This window comes from Talpa occidentalis, unplaced genomic scaffold (genome assembly GCF_014898055.3).
Source record: "Talpa occidentalis isolate TD23 unplaced genomic scaffold, MPIMG_talOcc4v2.1 talOcc4.12, whole genome shotgun sequence".
NCBI classification, from domain to species: Eukaryota; Metazoa; Chordata; class Mammalia; order Eulipotyphla; family Talpidae; genus Talpa; species Talpa occidentalis.
In genome coordinates, this window is record NW_023601212.1 from 96737639 (window position 1) to 96759077 (window position 21439).

General features: G+C 59.6%; 3 protein-coding genes across 4 annotated transcripts; all 3 read left to right on the forward strand.

The window, feature by feature from the left end:
* The first annotated feature begins 3808 nt into the window (after positions 1-3808).
* On the forward strand, positions 3809-4320 carry PRM3 (protamine 3). The gene has a single exon (XM_037504570.2). It carries the CDS (start codon positions 3903-3905, stop codon positions 4236-4238), a length of 336 nt encoding a protein of 111 aa, XP_037360467.1. The 5' UTR covers positions 3809-3902; the 3' UTR covers positions 4239-4320.
* A 2523-nt stretch (positions 4321-6843) lies between these two features.
* TNP2 (transition protein 2) lies at positions 6844-8013 on the forward strand. 2 transcript variants are annotated; one of them, XM_037504571.2, is made up of 2 exons: positions 6844-7303; positions 7815-8013. In XM_037504571.2, the coding sequence occupies exons 1-2, from the start codon at positions 6916-6918 to the stop codon at positions 7829-7831; spliced, it is 405 nt and encodes a 134-aa protein (XP_037360468.1). In that variant the 5' UTR covers positions 6844-6915; the 3' UTR covers positions 7832-8013. The 2 variants fall into 2 exon arrangements, with proteins under 2 accessions (XP_037360468.1, XP_037360469.1); XM_037504572.2 differs by having other exon boundaries at positions 6844-7288.
* Positions 8014-17309: 9296 nt separating this feature from the next.
* Positions 17310-18387, forward strand: SOCS1 (suppressor of cytokine signaling 1). The gene is given in 2 exon segments (XM_037507597.2): positions 17310-17456; positions 17459-18387. Coding segments are annotated over 2 exon segments (633 nt in total). The 5' UTR covers positions 17310-17347; the 3' UTR covers positions 17983-18387.
* Positions 18388-21439: the final 3052 nt, after the last annotated feature.

Below are 21439 nucleotides of genomic sequence, written 5' to 3' on the forward strand. Positions count from 1 at the left end.
ATGTTGTCGGAGGAGGAGGAGGAGAGGTAACAGGGCTTTGCTCGTGGGGGTGGCAGGGGGCAGGGTTCAACCTGAGCGGGATCCCTGCTCACCCTCTCCTGTCCCCTAGTGTGCTGCCGTCGCTACACGGTGAGGTGCAGAAGATACTAAACGTGCACTAGCAAGACCACCGCACTCCTGCCTGAGATTCTACCAGCCTGCAACACCTCTCGCACATCTTGACGACGCCACCACCATCCCGATGAAATGAACAGGAGCCTGCTAACGAACAATGCCGCCTGTCAATAAATGTTGAAAAAATCATTCCAGTCTGGTCTCTTGGCCTTGAGCGGGCGCTTGCTGGGGAGAGGGTTCGAGGACTGGAAGCGGGGGAGGGATCCCAAATCCCAACCAAGATCTGCCTCCCCACCCACTCCTGGGTGAATCCCGTGACACTGGGGATCTCCCCAGCTCTGCACCCAGTGATTTCATTGGCTGACTGAACTAGGCCACAAGTCAGGGCTGGCCTTCCCTGCCCCAGCCCCTGCCCCGCCAATCCCCAAAGAAAAAGGACGAAACTGTCACGTGGCAGTCCTAGGTGTCCATTTGGGTACAGGGATGATGACCTCCCCAGGCAGCCTTGACACTGAATACTCAGCACATCCCCCTGTGAAAACAAGGTAACCTGGCCCCCTCGTGCGGCCCCAGCCCACTCAACGCACGTGACAACGCGGGGGCTTGAAGGCCACGAGACGCGGGCGAAAGGAAGCCCCCCGCCCCCAGACATGGCCTGCTTGGCTCGGAGGAGCGGCCAGTCTTTGACACGGAGCCCAAGTCACATCAGCTGGTGGCTCTGCCCAGGGCACCTTAGCACCTGGACACGGGGCACCACCTCCGTATCGAACACCTTGGGGTATTGTGTCACCAGACTCTTTCCAGTGAGGACAGTGAGTAGAGCCCACTGAATAGGCTAGCGTGACCCCAGTGACTTGGCCGCCGGGTGTGGAGCCCCAGGCGGACCCTTACACACAGGCAAGGTGTGAGGCGCGGGCATGCGTACTTTTAACAGGTGCCCCCGGGGAGCCCGAGGGCTCTGGTGTGATAAAGGCGCTGTGAACACCAGGGTGACGACTCCCCGGTGCCAGTTCAGCAACTAGTGAGGGCAAAAAATTCCCACGAGCCTCATAGCTAACACAGCACGAATTTATTATCTCACAGTTCTGAGGCCCCCAAAGAGGTCTTTTGGGGCTAAAATTAAAGTGTGGGCAGGTCTGTGCTCCTGCTTGAGACGTGGAAGCACCCCACGTCCTGGCCTTTCGCAGCTCCTAGAGGCCACAACCGCCAGGGCTCATGGTCCTGTCTCCATCTTCAAGGCCAACATGCACCCCCTGCCCCCCCGTATACACGGAGCCAGGCGATGACACCGAGCCCACTGGGGCGATCCCCGTGTCAAGACCCCCGTGCCCACCCAGCAAGTCCCTTCTGCCACGTCAGGGGACAGTCCCGGTCAGGCACGTGTGCCCTGTCAATCAATGCTGAAGAAATCTTTGGGAGGATGGCACAGCCGGCCACTCCGCCCGGCCCTCCAGAGAGGGAAACTGGCTCTTCAGTTGCTGTAACGGGGCCAGCACAGGACGAGGGGAGACCCGGGGGAGGGCAGGGCTGGGGGGCAGATGGCCTCTGGGCTGGGAAGAGCCAAGGGCGGGGATTCTGAAGCAGGCGGCCTGCCCCTGGAGCCTGGCCTGGCCCCCAGTGAGCTGGGTGGCCTTGAGAAAGTCACTTCACCTCCTGGCGACCAGAAGAGCAAATGAAAGTCATGATAATGCCTGGCGCAGGGTACCCACGAGGAAACCGCCTGCTACTATCACTTCAAAGCCAACTGTGTGGCCACAACAATGACGGATAACCAGTAATGAAGCCCCCCCAGACCATGGCAGAGCCCCAACGGTGTTTGAGGAGGTTCCCTCCAGCTGGGGGGATGAAGGCTTGGGTTTGGACGGGAAAAAAGCTGGGGACCAGGGGATATGCATTACAGGCCAGGCGGCGGGGGGTGGGGGGGGTTGGTGGCTTGCCCTGCTGGGTCCGACTGGCTGAGGGCTGGCCAGGGTGGGGACAATGGAGGGGTGCGGCTGCCAGGTCATAGTGGGGGCTCCCCTTTATATACAAGTCCCCAAAGAGCGCCTGCAGACCAGACCAACATTACCAGCAAGAGCAGGTGGGCAGGCCTCGACCATCCTTCCCTGCCTCTAAGGCCAGCCGCAGCCTCCGTGTAAGGGGCCAGACCTGCGAGCATGACGGTCGGATACCGCAGGAGAAGCCAGAGCCAGCGTCCACACCAGGGGCACAGGCAGCAGGACAGACGCCAGGAGCAGGAGCCCGGGTCAGGGTCAAGCCCAGAGGACATTCAGGTGGACAGAAGGACCCACCGAGGTCGCTACCACTACAGGCACAGGCACTGCTCCCGGAAGAGGCTATACAGGGTCCGCACAGGCCAGCGGCGCCGGAGACATACCAGCAGGAGCAGGAAGCACTGCAGAGGCTCAGCAGGTGGGCGACCCCAGGCCTGGGACCCCAACCCCAACCCCATCCGGTCCCATATCCCCATCCCTACCCAGATCCCCTATAACGAGAATTTTTTTCTTTCAAAAGGTAGCAGAAGGGGCAGAAGATGCAGAAGGCACTAAACCTTCCTGGGCACAGCACGACCCTGGTTGGAAGTTCACCCACCAAAGAACCAGCCAACGAGACCATAGAAACCCCTTATGTTGGATGTTCAAGCCTTGAGTCGCCAAGGAGTCCACAAGATCTTGAGTAAAATGAGCAAAGTCGTCACCAAATAAAGCTTGACTAGAAACTTGCTGGCCTCTCGGAGTCTCTTTCATGCAAATGGCACAAAATTGCCTTCCTTGGGGGGCAGAGGGCAGGCAGGGGCTCCAAGTCCCCCATGGGCATCCTTTGTCACCCGCAACCAAGGCTGGAGTCCACCTTGACCTTCCCATGTCCAACGATGAAGCCCCGTCTGGGGTGTTGGGTGTTTGGGTGAATCGTGCTGGGGAGGGCAGCAGGTCTGGTATGCTCCAGCCAGAACAAGGTTTTCGTGGAAGGAGCAAGCAGCAAGGGGGCGGGATTCTGTGAGGCCCAGAGGCCCATGGGTCAACACAAAAGTGACCATGTGTGGCCCTTGGCTATGGTCTCGGTGCCTCCTTGTGAAGTCCGTGAACACGTGTGGCCCTTGGGAGACACCCGTGCTTGCATTTAGTGCCCGCCCCAGCCCCGGGATAATCCAGCACAGTGGAATCCGTGAGGGTCTCACTGAGATTTGGGGCAGAAGATGTGATTTCCATGGTTTTCTCATGTTTGGAAATGACCAAGTCCCCTAACAGTGGTCCTTGCCTCCCCTCCCCCCATGCTGAGAATCAGTGGGGTGTGCAGGCGCGGCCCGAGACCCACTTTAGGTCTCAGCAGCCGTTGCCTTTAGGGGCTGATTCTGAGGGTGGGAAACTGTAAGCAGGGTTGCTTTAGTTCTGTGCAAGTGCAGCTGACACGCAAAGGCAGAGTTGTAAGGGCCCGGCGCAGGCACCGCCCAGGTCAAGAAACTTTAAACTCCCAGCCCCAAAGTTCCCCTTCTGTCCCCGGAGGTAGCTACAACGCGGACACATGGCCATGCTCTCCAATTTGCAGAAATTCTACCCCCAACTCTCGATCCACCTGAAACAGGCTTTTGCCAGAACAAATGATGCAGATGGAGGAGGCAACAGGGCCGGGAGAGGCTTGCGCCAAGCCGGGGCCCAGAGGCAGGTATCCCAGCAAGGGTGGACTCCGAGGCCCCATTGTGATGTCAGAGCCCCGCCTCCCGCCCTCACAGCCCCGCCACTGCCCAGGGGGCCTTCCCTCCTAGTCCAGAGAGGCAGCCAGAGGGGACGATGGGCTCCCACTGTGCCAAGCTTGGCACGGGCCACAGCCGGGGCCACGAGTCCTCGATGAAGAAGCTCGTGGCCTGCGTGAGTCAGGACAACTTCTCCTTGTCGTCGGAGGGCGAGGAGGAGGAGGAGGAGGAGGAGGAGGAGGAGCCGGAGGAGCAGGAGGAGGACGTGGACGAGGAGGAGGAGGAGGAGGAGGAGCTCCCGGTGCAGGGCCAGCTGCTGCTGATGGAGCCTGAGCGGCGGGGGGAGAGCGAGGAGGAGGATGCGGAGGACCAGCAGGGCCCCGAGCCCAGGCAGACCAAGCAGACCGTTCCTGACCTTCCTGATCGTTCCTGACCCGGGGCCTGGTGACCCAGGAAGAGGTTCCTGCCGCTGCCGCAGAGAGAAAGACTTTCAGAAAAGAGTCAATAAAGAGTCTTCGCGGAATTCTTTCTGGTTTCCTCAGCGCGGTGCGCGTGTGTGTGTGCGTGCCGGGCCCACTCCCCAGACTTCTCCGCTGCCTTCCCGTTGGAGGGTGGCCCAGGGGGAGGTCCCCTCTGAATCTCCTCCACAAGCCCCCACCCAGCTGCTCCAACCGTGGACACATGGGCGTCCCGCGTCACCCGCATCCAAGGCTGATTCCTCCTCGACTTCCCCGCGCTCTCAAAGCGCATGGGCCTGGCAGACTGGCAGACCTGGGCTCACGCTTCTTTCCTGTTCTGTGACCAAGAGCAAGTCCATCTCTGTGCCCCAAGGGCCCCTGCTGGTGTGAGGGGGAGGTCAAGGGCAGCCCCATAGATCAGTGGGCTGGGAGAAGGACCCATCTGTGGGTGAGTACAGGCCCCGCACACAGTGAGTGGCTAAGACAGTGCTGGGGTCCTGAGGGCTCCATCTGCCTCTCTGGCCCCAGTTCTGGGTCAGCCATCCATTCCTCTGCTGCCGCCCTCATGTTCCCGGGGACTGTCTGCCCCACCCCCACCCCGCCACCCCCACGGGCTTTATCAAGGGGTGCCACTGGTGGGCAGAGCCCAGCCGTCACGGGAAGCCAGAGAAGGTGCCAGCCATGGGGCAGAGCCCAGGCTTGACGCCACGCACCCCAACTTCCTGGATTTGAATCCGGGCTCTGGGCTGATGGGCTGTGGGGCTCTGAGCCTGCACCCAGCCTCTTATAAACTGTAACAATGGCTCTTGCCCCCCAGGATGGACGAATCTCTTAGGGCTGCTGGAAGAAATCAGCACACATGTGCTGGCTTCGAGGGACAGGGCACATTTACTCACACTCTGGAGGCCACAGTCTGAAATTAAGGCGTTGGGGCCACCCCCCATCCAGGTGCTGGGGAGAAGCTTCTCCCTGCCCTATCAGACCCCGACAGCTCCAGGTCTTCCCGTCCCTCTATCCACCGCCTCGGCCTCCCGCGGTCCCGGCGGGTCTCCTGTGTCTCACAAGGACACTTGATCTGGGTGCTGTCAAGATCTCTGCCGCGATTACATCTGCCAGATGTTTTCTCCAAATAAGGTCCCATTGTCAGGGGGTGAGGATGTGGATATCTTTGGGGGCCACGCTCAGCCCCCGAGACTCCCCACGTGGGAAGCTCTGTTAAATGACGGTGATATGCATGGTGAACATCGTGTTTATTAAACACAACATGTGGGTTAAGAAATAAACCTCCAGGAAAGCTGACGACGCAAATCCTCATATAAGGGGCAAAGGTACTGTGAGCAACAAGAGGGAGAAGCAGGCTTGGGGGGGCCCTGCCAGGCGGAGGGAGTTTAATGGGGTGAAAAGGGGTAGGGGAGGCGAGTGGTGAAGAGCTAAGGCCGTGGGTGATCACTGAGGTTGGGAGGCTGGGTGGCCGTGGGCAGCACACCCAGGACGGGGGCCTGACACAGGTTAGGGCATCTTCCAAGGCGGAGGGAGGTCTGAGTGGGTGGTGGATGCCAAGTGATTGGAGGGAGGTGCAGGTCTTCCGGGCTCCTGGGGCTTCCAGGCCTCCCAGGCTCACAAGCATCCCGGGAAGGGATGGTGCTCTTTGGTCAGACAGGAAACTAGGCCTCAACCCAGTATGTCTTACCTACTACTGGACATCAGTATAAACTGGCATTTGGACCTGTCTCTAAATCTGACTTTATTTATTTAAAAGATTTATTTATTTATGCATACAAGAACTGGGGTGTAGGCCAGAGGTGCAGGGGGTGATTCACCAAAGACAGAGTGGGGAGCAGAACAGGCAGATCTACTGAAATACACTGCCTTGGGGAGCAGCGGGGAGACAGGAGAGGTCTGCTGTGCCCTGTGGGTAGCTCTCTGGCCGGGGATCAAACTCGTGGCTCAGTGGCTGCAGATAGCTTCATAGTGCTGAGGCTTAACCCCTGTGCCACCAGAGAGGCCCTAAATCTCTTGACTTTAAATCTTGCTGGGGAGGTGGGTTTGGGCAGCTAGGGACCCCAAGACCACCCAGCAGGCCATTCGGTCACTCTTACCATTCCTCCGCCCCCTAAGTCACCCAGCCCAGGCACCATCCACCCGACACTTTCATCTATCTCGGTGCCCAGCCAACTATCACGGGTCGGATGTGCTCCTGGCACCCCAGCCGCCTCGGTGGAGAAAGGAGAGAGATGCTTAGACAACCAAGTTTGTGGAGCGCTTACTGAGCCAGCGGCCAGCCACAGAGCCCCTAACTGATCTCGGCCACATCCCTAGGAGGTAGTTATTTTTATTGTCCCTGTTCTCTAAAGAGAGGGAAACAAGGGGTGGGGGCTTGGAGCAGTGACGGTAAGGAAAGGAAGGAGAGGGTGTGGGATGTGGACCCAGTTCAACTCGATTCGAGTCCCCACTCTACACCAACCCCATGTAGCCCTGATAGCTGCCCCACCCCTGGGGCTAGGGTAAGAGCGGCCTCTGTTACCCTCCTGTGACCTATGCCATCACAATCAGCCCCAGCTATATAACCTGGGGCCGCCCAGGCCTCTGCAAATCTGGGTGTGCTGGAAGTGGGGGAGGAGGTGGCCTCTGCCCCTCCAAGTGCAGCCTCCCATGGACACCAAGACACAGAACCTTTCCATCACCCACACCCAGCCTCACAGCAACTCCAGGCCCCAAGGCCACCCCTGCAGCCAGTGCAACTGCAGCCACCACTGCCAAAACTGTAGCCAGAGCTGCAGCCGGAGCTCCAGCCAGAGTCCAGCCAGCCACTGCAGCACAGTGGCTTCCCCGAGCCAGAGTCCCAGCCCCAGCCTGCCACCCAGGAATCACAAACACGCCATGCACCCCCACCACTGCCGCCTGCGGCCCACCACCCATTCCAGCAGCTGCCCCAAGAAGAGAAAGACCTTGGAAGGAAAGGTGAACAAGAGGAAGGTACTCAAGAAGAGCCAGCGGGGGCACAAGACAAAGAGGCGGGGCTCAGGTAACTTTCAAGCAGGTAGGGGAGGGCCATAGGGTCCCTTAGATGAGGAGGGGCGACCCAGCTAGACCTCAGGGACAATGCCACAAGGGTGCAGTCTTAACGCCAGAGCACAGAGGTGTCATGGCAGGTGAGACATGATCCTGGCTGGACTGGCTCTGCCAATAAGCTGGATGGGTTGGTTGCATGGACAGATGAGAGATTAGCCAGAGGGATCATGGGTGGATGGACAAATGGGTGGATGGACTGATAGACTGGACGGGTAATCTGGCTATAGTTGAAGGAATGAAACAAATGTTGGATAAATGGCTGAACTCATGGATGCAGGGATGGAGGGAGGGAGGGAGGGAGGGAGGGAGGGAGGGATGGATTCATGTATAGGTCAAAAGGACCTTGACCATAGTCTAAGTTATTCCATGCCCCCACTTTTACAAACGAGCAGTCCACAGTGCCCCTTGCCCCCCAAAAGTTAAGAGACTGTATGAAGCACTCAGCTGCTAAAAGGTGCTTTCCCGGTCTTATCCCTCAGGACAGAAGCGCAAGTGAGATGGTTCCCCACGGCTTGTTCCTGTGTCAGTTTCACTCAATGGAGAAATGTCATCACGCGTGGAATGCTAGGCGGAAGTCAAACTTTTTGCAGGAACATGTTACTACAGTGATTTCTATGCGGCAATGATTAAAGCGTACACTGGATGGCCGTCCTTGAGTGGCATTTTGATTTCGCTAATATGCTTTGTGGGACCTGGGAGGGAAGCACGAGGCAGGGAAGGGGCCGCCCCCTGCCCTCGTGCACTTTCATGGGGCTTCATGAAAGATAAGGAGCCAAGGGCAGTGCAGGAGAGAAATAACGGGGGGAGACAGATGGCAGCTCAGCCAGATGGAGCAACGGGCAACGCTCTGCTTGGACAGAGTCCCTTTGCCTTACATGTGTCTCACACACACACACACACACACACACACACACACATGTCTCACACACACACACACACACACACACACGCGCGCGCACCCAGGCCCACACCCCAGTGCTGCAGCAACCCAGGACCACAGCAGGAGACAGCCATCAGAGGGGCTAGGCAGCTGCATTTTGCAGTCCAGAGCAGCCTGAGGTCGAATCCTGCTCATGTTGCTTCCCTGCTGCATCCTTGGGCTGGTGCTCTGTCTCTGAGCTTCACCTGTTTCAACACACACAAGGTACTAAACGTATTTCTTTCAGGGTTGTGCTAGGCTCTGGGAACACGACCCAGTCCAGACAACACAAATATGTAAACAGGAGAAGCTGCGTCAGGGGAGCAGCTCTGGCGCGCGGCGGTTGGGCGGGCTGGTGGAGACCTGAGAGGACACTCCACACCTAGGGAACAGCGTATGCAAGAACCCCGAGGAGGGAAAGGACGAGAATGGCTGATACCGGCCATGCAGACAGCAGGACAGGAGGGGGACGCCAGACCGGGTCAGGTCACGTGGGGGACTGCGAGTCATGGGGAGCTTGGACATTAGCATGGTGGCCAGGCTGGAGGGTGGCTTCAGGGTTAGACGTCAGCAAACATTTACTGAGCACCTACTTGTTCGCGCCAGGCTAAGGGCTAGAAGGGAAGGCAAAGGTGGGCAGAGTCCTGTGCCCACGGGGTTGCAAATTACTGCGAGCAAACCTCAGTCTTCGTGGCTGGGCGGGATCAGGAGCTGCTCGTGGCACGGAGAGGGCACGGGGCAGCCTCGCTATTGATACAGCATGTCAGTTGCCAGATGACAATAGGATGAGGGTACAGTCAGGGCCCCAAGTCATTTACCTTCTGTCCTTTAAACCCACAAGCCTTGGATAATTCCAACCCCAGCGGGTTTAGCTGCCTGGTGCGTGGGAAGGCGCCTAGCACAGCACTGAGCTCAGAGGTGCTTATTCCCGTTTGTTGAACCCCGTTTGGGTGAAAGAGATGGGGTGGAACAGGTGGAGTTGGGAGTTGGGACCAGAGTGGAAATGATGGGCGTGTCTGCAGAGGAAAGGGGCCGGGGAATCACGCAGCCGAGCCTGGGGGGTGGACTCATTGCGCTGACATGGAATCATTACGTAACTCATAAGTCATATCTCAAAAATAAATGTGGAAGTCTAACTTCTGCAGGACTCTGTGATCAGCTGAGCCAGTGACAGCTCCTCTTTCAGATCTCAGCTGCGTGGCCTTAATACGCCTGCTGCACAGAGGTTCGCCCCCTATAAAATGGGGGTCACCTGGGATGCACTGGGCCAACGCACGTGGCAGCATCCAGCAGAGGGCCTGGGACATGGTCGGGTCCACAGGGAATGTTCCAGATTGGTACCACGCATGCCATGAGAGGGTGCAGAAGGGCTCAGGCAGAGAAGTACCTTGCATTGAGCACCTACTGGGGTGAGAGGTTTTGACATAAATGTTTCCACTGAATCCACACCCTCAGCAGACGCATCACTTTCTCAGTATGATGTGATCAAAGTCTCTTCGAGGGCAGGTCTGAGATCAGAGCTGCTTTCTTTGCCTACAACATCCATGTTCCTTATTTTAAAATGTCATTTTAAGCCATGAGAGTCACTAACACGTCAGTGAAAAGTTTGTCTAAGTATGGAGGTAGAAACAGGGCCAGAGGATAAGGTCAGGGGCTTGTATCACCACTCAGCAAGGAGTGCCCTGATCCCCTAGACAGTGTCCTTTCATGATATGATCACTTAAGGCAGGAGCTTCAATTATAGAGAAAGAGAATTCGGAAGTAGATAGGATGTGCGTGGTTCAAGGAGCCCAGTGGACACTTGCTGGACAGGTCAAGATAGATGCAAGAACTCAGGGAAACGTGGCACAGACACACACAGATGCACAGTTACGGATCCAAAGAAATCACCACCCAAACCCACTCAGACAGGGACCTCGGTTCGTATATGACTCCCAATACTCCCCTGCACATGCAGGCAGGCCTGCAAATACCTCCCCTCCACACTGAGACACCAGGTGAGGACCTGTTACTCACGTCTACCCGTTCGGTCAGACACACCATGACAAGAGGGAAAAAAACAAACCACAGATTCATTCTTTCACTTGCTTGGTTTGGGGTGGGGCGGGCCTGCTGGAAACCCAGGTTCAGGAAACAGAGACACAGATGGTGAACAAGGCCACTGAGGCGACACAGCCTGAAGCTGAGATGCCCTCCCTTCTGGCTGAGATGTCCTTTCTGCGGGTTCTGGGGGTGAAGTGAGGTTGGCGATGACTCTGCCTAGCCGGCATTCCTGTAGGCCCTGTGCACACTAAGGGACCCACCAACCCAGGGGAGAGGGAAGCCGTCAGGGAAGAGTACAGGTCCTGTGGGCTGTGATGTCCCTTGGGGTACTGGTCCGGGGAAATAATAAACCCAACTCTGGGGCCACACAGACTGAGATACAACCACCAGCAACCCAGTCCCCTAGGCGCCTGTCTCTTCACCTCTCTGAGCCTTATTTTGTGAAGAGGTGCCAGGCCACTCCTTGTTGCTGCATCCCCAGCATGTAGCATGGAGCCTGGCACAACAGGAGCCCAGTGGACACTTGCTGGACAGATGCAAGAACTAGCAGGAGTGACAATAACAGCGAGACGCGACTTGCGGACCTGTCGAAGGGCAAACCAGAAAACGGCTGCTAATAGCAAATACTAGGGAGGCAGATACTGTGTAATCAGATGGGGTGAAATGTGACACTGACAGACAGTAACAAAGGGTGCAGGTGCTTCTCAAACCTGTGTGGGAAGCGGCTGCTCATGGAGGTTCAGGGTCACGTTGTTTGCAAGAGCAAAACTGGACATGACCTAGGTGTGCATCCACAGGGGGTGGCAGAATGAACACCCAGGTTCACACTGAGGAACTGATGTGGCTTTTAAAGAGAATGGGGTTGGTTTACATGTGATCTACCCAGATCGCCAGGCTGTGTTGGATGGTGCATGGTGTTCAGAACCACGTGGCCATTTAGAGAAGGAAAAATTCTCTGAGTCAGTACTGTATTTTTATGGGGGAAGTGAAGGTATGTAAGTGCACAGAGAGAGATCTGGAAGGACACAGACCACATTGGTGCCTGGGGCTACCTCCGGAAGGGGAAATGCTTTAAGTACTTTACACAAGGAAATGAAGAAAAAGTGAGGAGAAAAAAGGAAGGCGAGTCAGCATCTAGTAGGGGCTCAGCAAAGCTCTGTGACTCAGAAAAGAGATGGTCCAGGAATGACACAGGTAAATGATCGGCCATTCTCTTCTCAGGGGCAATGGCTTCCATTCCTTTCTGGGCCTGCAGGCCTGTGCACGGTGACCACCCAGAAGGCTCTCCCCAGAGGGGAGAGCCCAGGGCAGGGCCAGGTCTAGCCAGCCTCTGGCTACTCCCCCGCCCCCACCAGTCTCCTCAGGGAGCCTCTGAGGGAGGCTCTCCTACCTGCCTTGAGCTTCGTCTCCGGCCACGCGAATCCTCCATTGCTGGTATTCCACTCTGCCAGGCATGCCCTCTTGCCTCTTCCCTGGGCTAAATTCCACTTGTTCTTTAAAATTCAGGTCAAGGATCACCTCCTCCTACTGCAGCTTGGCCAGGAGCTGCGGCTTACGCCAGCCGACTCTGGGCCTCCCACATGGGCTGCTGTGGAGCCTGCTGCTGGTCTGTGTCCCCCGAAACAAGAGGCTTCACAGAGAACTGGGCCTGGCGCTCTGGCCCGCCATTACAGCGAGGGCCGGGAGCCCAGGACTCGTCGGCCTCTGACTCTGCTCGGTCTGGTGTGTCTTGAGTTCGGTGTCGTAAACTGTGTGAATTTTTCCCTCTCAATGTCAACTGCCGAAAGTAACTGCTACTGCTTCTTGCTGTCAGCGGCAGATACCTAATTTGCCACCTCTGGGGCGGCACCCAGATGGGCTTATTAGAATAGTGTATAAAAATAGAATATAGGCTGAGCAAGGTCCTGAGGACGTCACTGCTCAGGAGGTCCTGGCCTGGCCTGCCAGGGTTTGGGGAAGAGTCACCTTCCGGAGGCAGGGTGTGGGGAGGGGAACCCCTGGAACCAGGTGTGTCTGCCCCAGAAACCCACTCTCCTGCAGTTATTCACAAGAGGATAGCTTCCGCAACGCGGCTCACACCAGCGACGTCACCTAGTCTCAGACTCATTTTCCTGTCCTCACCTGTCACCTGAGGATAATGGGCCTGCTGGGAGGTTCTCCGGTCACCCTAGATGGCCGGGGAGCCTGCCTGTCGTCACTTTGGAGTCTAGCCACTACCTCATGTCGTTGCTCCCAGCCTTTCTAGCCTCCTCATCCTTGCACTTGAGTGTCGGCCGCCCAGCCCTGGCCTGCCGGAACACTCTCTCCTGAGGTGCGAACGGCACGGGGCCAGGTTCTGCCTCACACAAAAAGCTGTCAGACAGAGATTCGGGGTGGGAACTGGCCAAGCCCGAGGGTTCTCCAAAATGTGTCGGCCAAATCCCACCAGCTCTCACCAGAACAGGGCCATTCTCCTCTGGGAAGCGGCGACACATGCTTTCCAAGGTCATCATGGCTGAAGGCCTGGCTGTATGGAAAGTGAGCAGGGACTGACCCTCTGGCGGCTCCTGGCCTTTAAGGAGCCATCGTGAAATCCAAGCCCCTCCCTCCCCCCACCAGGGCCAGCCTGCCCATGGGCCCCAGTCAGCCCTCAGCCTCACCCCTACACTCTCCTTTGCTCTCTACACCAACCACTCACCTCTCCTCTCTGCTCCTCAAGCATGCCAACCACTCACCACAAGACCTTTGCACTGGCTATTCTTGCTTCTGGAGTCTTCGTCACCCACTTTTAGAAAGTTCTCAACTGTGAGGCGACCACACTTTCCTTGACTTTCTTTTCTCTCTCCTCTCCCACCCCACAAACACCTCCCAGTCCCCCAGTCCCTGCTTAATTCCTCCCCAGCACTTACCTGCATCTAAAACGATTGTGGGGTTCACAATCTCCCCCTATGTCTGCTAGAGACCCCAGCCCCCATGCCTAGTAGAGGGCAGGCACTTCATAAACACCTGCTGAAGGAATACTCCAGGAGCAAAGAGATGTTATTGCCACCTCCTGAGGCCCCGGCCTCAGGCTTACTAAGTGGCAGACAGAAACCCACGCAGCTGAGAACCGAATCCATGCCCTCAGCCCACTGCTGGGGCTCCCCAAGGCTGGGGCCCCGGGGAAGCTTGGCTCCTCCTCATGTTGCAGAAGAGGGCGTGCAGCACGCTGGGGTTTGGGGTGGCTGCAGCATCACTCACCCTGAGCAGGGTTGCTTTTCCCAGCAGGACACTGCCATGGCTGGAAAGAGAAACTGAAACCTCGAGAAGAGACTAGGCTCTAAGTCCCCGGCTGCTGGCTGGGTCCCTCACAGCCAGGGGGTGTGGTGGGGGGAGGTGCTGCTCCTCCAGGCGGCTGCGGGGTGCGGGGCTGGCCTGGCTGTGGCTCAGCAGGCACGGACCTAGGGCTGTCCCAGCACCTTGTGCCGGCATGGTCTCTGTGCCTGGCTTTGGGCTTTGCATGCATGGCTGCGCCGTGAGGTACAAAACTTGCAGGGCTCATTTTGCAGAAGAGGCAAATGAGATGTGTGTGGGGGAAGCTGCTTGCCCCAGGTCACACAAGTGGGCAGCTGAAGGCAGCCTCTTGGGCTGTGGAGTCTGAGCTCCTCAGGGCCCAAGGCTCAGCTTCCTGAGGGCCCAGTGCCCTGCTCTGTGGAGTCGGGCCCAAAAGTCAGGTGCCTGTCAATCAGCATATTTCTTTTTCCCTCTGGCAACTGGACTTGGTTTCGTTTTGAACTTAGGATTCAGAAAATGAAACCAAAGCCATGGTAACCAAAATGGTGAGAAGGGCTCACGTGTGCCTGACTCATCTCAGCTTTCACAAGTAGGCACTGGCTACAGAGATTGGCGCCAGGCCCACTGGACAGGCCAGGAAACTGAGACTCAGATGGCCCAAGCCACAGAGGGCCAGGCGGAGGCCAACACCCAGGGCCTCCCAACTTGGGAGGGAAAGCGGCAGGCCTGGAGGGAGGAGGCTCACAGCAGAGGACAAGGGCAGAGATGCTTGGTGGCCTGAGAGCCTGGGTAGGAATCTCTACCCTGTCCCTTCTGAGTTGTGTGCTCCTGGGCAAGTGACTCCCCCTCCGTGCCTCAGTTCTCTCTGTAAAGCGGGCTCATGACGGTGCCCCCCCAGTGGCCCAAGGGCTAACACTTTCAGCACAGGCCGTTGAGGCTGGTACATCCCAGGAATCAGCAAACAAGGGGAAGGAGTAGACCCCACCTGGACGTTTTGAGTATGGCCAAGGGGAAGGCCTGGTCCTGGGGTGGAGGAAGGCCATCATCAGGGGGTGCAGGGCCCATCGGCCATCAGCTATTTATGGGTTTCCCTCTGCCGGGAGGGCTCCCAAGGAGACATGCTGGCAGGAAGACAAGCCATGTAGACAAGACAAGACAGCCTCCTCCGGGCCTGGCCAATCCACAACTCAAGGGAGAAGGTGCTGCTCTTTCACGCTGTCCCCATGGGGGGCCTGATTCACACCCCAAGAAACTCTCCTCCCACTCACCCACGGCTTTTCTGGCTAAGACCCTTGGGCTGGAGCTTCTAGGAGCACAGGAGCCATGGCCAAGTGCCTGCGGGCTCTGCCACACCATAGGCACCCTCGTTTGGACAACAGCAAGGACAGCACAGGTCTATGGGATGCTCGTGAGCGAGGGGCTGGCCTACGTAACACTCATTCCATCCTGGGTGCCGGGAGGGAAGTACCGGTATCACTTCTGTTTCCCAGATGAAGAAACCAGGCAGGGGGTGAACTGCATGCCAAAGGCACAAGGCTGGAAAGGTCCAGAAACAGTCTAGGGCCAAAGTCTGGCTTTTACCCACTGCTTTATATTTTATTCATCACCCACCACACCCACCGCAGGGCACAGGCGCAAAGGCGCAACAGGTGCTCTGGATGACCACCGCACATGAGTGGTTCTGCACCTTCTCTCTCATCCCCTTGCACACCCATGCATGCTCACACCTATGCACAAGACCCAAGGCAACCGTGTCGATGGCCAGCACCAGACACTGTCACAAACGAATTCAGGGAACCCGTGGAGTCCAAAGCAAGGCTGCCTTTGGGCCACCCTCAGTATGCAGGAGGATACCAGGTGTGTGGGGGGGGGCGCGATGGGGTTGGGGGGGCTGGGAGCAGCTGGGTCTGGGGAAGGACCCTGGGGAGAAGGCAGGAGGATCAGGGTTGCAGCGGGGCCGCGGGCGCGGGCCTCAGAGCGGCCTGCAGGGGGCAGTGTGTACCAGCGCGAGGCCGCCCTCTCCCCGCGCCCCGCAGGCTTGACACCCCTGGGACAGACTGGCTCCCACCCCACCCCAATCCTCATGGGCTCTCTTTCTCCTTCAAAAATACATGTAGCAGCCAGGCCCCCATGCCCAGGTTTGCACGAGAGGCGCGAGCGCCGAGCCACACAAATGCACACGGCAGAGCCTGCCCCGCAAGCCGGCATCCCCGGGCAGGGGCGCAGCGCAGGGCGGGGGCACACGCGGGCCTGAGCCCCAGAAGGGAATTTGGGGGAGCGGCGGGGGAGAGGAGGGCTGGCCAGGAGAGCTCAGGGAAGGTTTCTGGCATCGTCACAGCTGGGAAGGAACCACTATTTCCTCGGGCTCCAAAGCGCATCTGGTGGCGCCCAGTTGCTCCTCTCCCCAAAATAAAAGCGAGGAGGGCGGCTGCGTCCGGAGCTCCCCGCCTGCCAATCACCGCACCCCCCAGTCTCTGTTTCTTCAGCTTTGCGGGAGCCGCGAGGGCGAGCGAGGTCACTCGGGGCCTCGCCGACCGCGCCTGGATTCCGGGGAACTGCCCCAGGACGCGCGCCTCCCGCGCCCGGGTTCCTCCGAAGCCTGCGGTCGCGGCGCTGCTTCCCGCGAATCCCGAGCCGGGCCGGGCGCCGCCAGGCCGGGAGGGGCAGCGCGGCCGCCCGAGGCGCCGGGCGCTGTCCCGCGGGGCCGCGGTCGGGTCCTCCAGGCCGGACCCCCGGGCGGGCGGGCAGAGCCGGCTCGAGGGAGCGGAGCCCAGAGAAGCGCCGGGGCCGGAGCCCAGGCGTCTGGCCCGGAGGAGGGTGTGTCGGGGCCACTCCAGCGCATCCCGGAGCCTCTGGCCGCTGCATCCGTCGTCGAGGGCATACGGGGCGAAAGAAGGGGCGCCGGGTGCAAAGGGGGCGCCCACGAAGTGGCCAGACGTCTCGGGGGAGGGCCGGACGCAGGGACCCCGCGAGCGCCGCGAGGCCGGGGCGGGCTCCGGGAGGACGCGGCGGGGCCGAGCGTCCTGCGCGGAAAGAGAAACCGAAAGCGGGGGGCGGGCCCGGGGCGGGCGCGGGGCGGGGCCGCGCTCCTCCCAGCGGTTAAAAGGCCGCTGCAGGGGCGGGCGCCGAGCAGAGCGAGCTGCGGCCGTGGCAGCTGCACGGCTCCCGGCCCCGGAGCATGCGCGAGAGCCGCCCCGGAGCCCCCCGCCGCCCCGCCCGCGGCGCCCCGCGCCCCGCCGCCAGGTGAGCCGGGCTCTGGGCGCGCAGCGGGAGGGAGCGAGGGCCGGGAGGGGGGAGCAGGGCCGGCCGCCTCGGGGTGCGCGCGGTGGGCGTGCGCCCGCCTCGCCCCCGGCCCCGCGGCCCCACCCTGGCGGTGCCCGGCGCGGGGCGCCCCGGCGCAGCCCCGCGCCTGCCGGAGCCCGGCGCGCCGGGACGCGGCGCTCCCCGGCCTGGCCAGCAGGCGGCAGGCGCGGGGCGGGCGGCCGGAGGCGCGGCGGGCGCTCCCGGGCCTCTCCACGCCCCCTCTCCCCCGGGCTCGGGACCCGCGGGCCGGACTCCGCCCCCGCCGAGCGCCCCGCCGCCGGGACGCGCGCGGCGCCGGACAGCCCGCTCCCGGGGGAGCCCCCGAGGCCCCCGGGGGCCGCGGGCCCGGCCCGACGCCTCGAGCCCCGCCCTCGCCGGGGGCGCGGCAGCCCCCGCCCGCCGTCCCGTCCGCGCGGCCCCGCTCACGGCTCTGTCTTCCCGGCAGCGCACCCCCGGACGCTATGGCCCACCCCTCCGGCCGGCCCCGCGTGTAGGATGGTGGCGCACAACCAGGTGGCAGCCGACAATGCAATCTCCGCGGCAGCAGAGCCCCGACGGCGGCCCGAGCCTCCCTCCCCCTCCCCCTCCCCGCCCGCGGCGCCCGCGCGCCCCGGCCCTGCCCGGCCGTCCCGGCGCCGGCCCCCGGCGAGACGCACTTCCGCACGTTCCGCTCGCACGCCGAGTACCGGCGCATCACGCGCGCCAGCGCGCTCCTCGACGCCTGCGGCTTCTACTGGGGGCCCCTGAGCGTGCACGGGGCGCACGAGCGGCTGCGCGCCGAGCCCGTGGGCACCTTCCTGGTGCGCGACAGCCGCCAGCGGAACTGCTTCTTCGCGCTCAGCGTGAAGATGGCCTCGGGCCCCACCAGCATCCGCGTGCACTTCCAGGCCGGCCGCTTCCACCTGGACGGCAGCCGCGAGAGCTTCGACTGCCTCTTCGAGCTGCTGGAGCACTACGTGGCGGCGCCGCGCCGCATGCTGGGGGCCCCCCTGCGCCAGCGCCGCGTGCGGCCGCTGCAGGAGCTGTGCCGCCAGCGCATCGTGGCCACCGTGGGCCGTGAGAACCTGGCGCGCATCCCCCTCAACCCCGTTCTGCGTGATTACTTGAGCTCCTTCCCCTACCAGATCTGACTGGCAGCGCAGGCAGCATTAACGGGGGCACCCTGTTATTCCCTTCTATTACTATGATTTCTCTGGAACCATGGGGGTGCCCTCCCCACCTGGGTTGGAGGGAGCGGGTGGGGGCAGGGTGCCGCTCCCTCTTGGCTGGAGAGGAGGCTGCAGGCCCTCCCCACCTCTGGGGGGGGGGCGCGTCCCCCTCCTGGTGCTCCCTCTGGGTCCCCCTGGTTGTAGCAACTGTCTGGGGCCAGGACCTGAACTCCCTCCTACCTCCTCATGTTTACATATACCCAGTATCTTTGCACAAACCAGGGGTTGGGGGAGGGTCTCTGGCTTTATTTTTCTGCTATGCAGAATCCTATTTTATATTTTTTACACCAGTTTAGATAATAAACTTTATTATAAAAGTTTTTTTTTAAAGAAAAAAGGCTTCTAGGGCGTGTGCTTTGGTCCAGGGGTGGCTTGGCCCCTACCGGTTCCAAGGGAGAGGGGTCTGAAGGTGGCGGCCCTGTTCCTGGGCAGGCCACCCTGCTTGCTTTTCGCCTGCAGCTCTGGGGACAGGAACGCTGGGCTAGCTGGGTGGTGTGTCTGGTAAAATGGCAGCTGATGTTTGAGACCCTTCTGAGCTTGCCCTGCTGAAGTGTCCTTGATTTTCTGGAGACACAGGCTCTTAGCCTGTCCCCCCAGAAAACCGGGGCGGGGGTAAATGTGTGGTCACTCCCATGGCAAAGGTGACACTCTGGCCTTGTGTTGGCTGTCCGCGGAGACTCTTTGAAATGGATGACAGAGAGGAAACTTCTTTCATTCTATGACCACAACAACTTCCAGGAAGGGGGTGGGAGGGGCGGGGAGGTGGAGGCGATGAGTGTTTGGAAGGAGGAGCAGCACATCCTGAGACTTCTTCAGATGGGATGCAGGGGGGTGACAAGCCTCTTCCGCGCCCTTCTGTCTCCTGTATTTTTTGGTGAGCACGCAACTTGGATCCAGAAAGTTGCTCTGTGGTTTGTGGTGGCGGTGGCAGGAGGGCCCTGCTGGCAGCGACGGGCAAGTCCCTTGGCCTCTCCGGGCCTCAGCTTGCGGCAGGAGGGACTGCTGTGACCCTCCACGGGCGCTGGGCACTGTGTGGGAGGTGATGCTTTCAGCGGCCCGGGGCAGGGTCGCTCCAGGGCTCGCCAAGGCGCAGGTTTGGGTTTTCTGGCTGCTCCTGTGTCCTCGGCCCGCCTGACAAACTTGGCAACTCCAGGCTGTGCTTCTGCACCTCCCCAACTGCGTCATTTCCAGGTTCGGGGCTAAGCCGTCTCTTGGACATGCCACGCTTACGTTTTCAGAAGTTAGGATGGCCCCTCAGTCGCCTAGGACACGCCTGTAATGCAGGGTCCTGGTATTTAAGGACATCTTTCAGACTCCAAAGTGCACCTGAAAGTGAACTTGAGAGTTGAGCACTGGAGCAGCCCAGGATTGTCCTGGGGATCAGGTAGGTTCCAGGCTCAAGGTTGAGGCTGGCCAGGAGAGATTCAGGATCTCAGAGAGCCGAGCCAGTTTTATCCTTCAATACGGCGGGAAGAGGTGGGAAGGAGGCGACAGGAAGGGGCGTCTTGTCTCTGTGCCCCCGAGGAATGGCTGCTTAATCTATGAGCCCCCTTCCTGCCCTTCATTCTCTGCTGTGGGCAGTGAGTTCTGACCTTGTCCTGAGGCTCCGCAGCTCCTGTCTCTCCGGTCCAGACGTGGAGAAACAAAGTCCAAGAAGACCGTGCTAAGCGTAGAGCAGACAGTGCGTGCTGTATGCAGGCCCTGTACAGCCCTTGTCCCCCTCACAACCCGCCTGTGAGTCAGAAAGTCCTGCCCCATTGGACAGATGGGAAAACCTGGGTTCAGAGGCAAAGAGGGGGCACAGCAAGTGCTGGAGCCAGGTTTCCACACCTAGTGCTGCTTCCAGGGTTGGGGACTACGAGCCAACACACGGGGCCCAGCAAGGGCACAGTAACAGCAGCGCTGCTACTGAGATCTACCTGTGGCCTCCAGGTACCCCCTTCTGCCCCCCTCCCTTATGACTTAGGTGCTGTTAACATCTCCACTGAACCGAGGAGGAAACAGGAGCCAGCCCGAGACGGGTGAATTAACAGGTGGTTGATACTATGCTCCTTTTAAAAAGCCCTCCTTTAAAAAAAAAAGTTAAAAAATCAAATCTTCATCCCACAAGTCCATTTCCTTTATGAACCCTGGAGCCAAACAGCCGAGAATAGGGCCCGTCTGATCCCATTCCCCGGAGCTGACCCCTTCTATCCTTGGTCAGTCACTTTTTAAATGTCTATACTAACACGAACAGTGGCCGAGAGTGACCGCAGCCCCCGGAGCTGCACTGGCCGTGTGGCTGACGCCGTGCGCGCTGCAGAGGAAAGGGCTGGGGGCAGTGTGTGCCATGTGGCTTTCTTGGCGGTGCAGATTCTCTAGCTCTCAAACCTCAGCTCATGATTCAGCAGCACTGACGTCAATTTACAAGAATGAAAAGTGAGAGGAGGGTTGTGGGGGGCGGGTGCTGTGCTGGGGGCCCAGGTACTGCGGGATGCTTTCCCCAGAGTGGGTGAGCTGGGCCGAAGGGGAAAGGGGCTGCTCCAGTGCCGTGGGACTGTGTGCAGATGCCGGAACAGCCTCTGGCCAGCAGCAAAGCTGCCCCTGAGCCGGGGCTTCATTTTAGAGATAAGGAAATGGAGGCTCAGAGAGGTACAGTCAGTTACTTGGGGACACACAGCTCAAAAGTGATAGCCGAGACTTGCAAAATCCTAAAGGCAAGGGATTTCTTGGGGAGTGGGGTAGGGGAGAGGGAGGACTCCTGTGCATGATCCCCGCCCTCACCTCAGCCTGCTGAGCCACCCAATCTCAGGAGCAGACACTTACTGTCCCATGGAGGCAGAGTGCAGGGCCCACAGGAGTCCCCCAGGAAGTGGAGGGCTGAGCCTCTTCCATGAGGTGACGCAGAGAAAGCACTTAGCACGAACTTGGCAGAGCATGTCTGAATGGGGCTCGGCTCCATAAGTGACACTTGACGCTCGCATAACATTCACTGAGCACCCACTATGTTCCGGGCACTACTGTCAGCCAGGGAACTGGAGAAGTTTGGTCCCTGCTCTCAGGGAGTTCACATTTAGGCCCTCAGTAAATAACTAAATATGAAACTAAAGGAACGAGAACCTTCCAGCTAGTGATGAAGCACAGACGGAATTCAGCAAGGTGGCAGGACACAGTGGGTGGGGCCGTTCTGGAAGAGGTCAGGACAGCTGCCTGGAGGCCCAGCCAGCCTGGGCTGCGGGCGCTGCAACATGGGGAGAACAAGTGTAAAGCTGTCAGCTGGTAACAAGTTCAGGCCTTTCCAGAAGGCTGGTCAGCTGGAGGGGACTAAGCGAAGGCAAGTGGCCGTAGAGGATGTGACACAATTGGGCATGTGATGTGGAGCTCAAAAGTGTAACGGGGT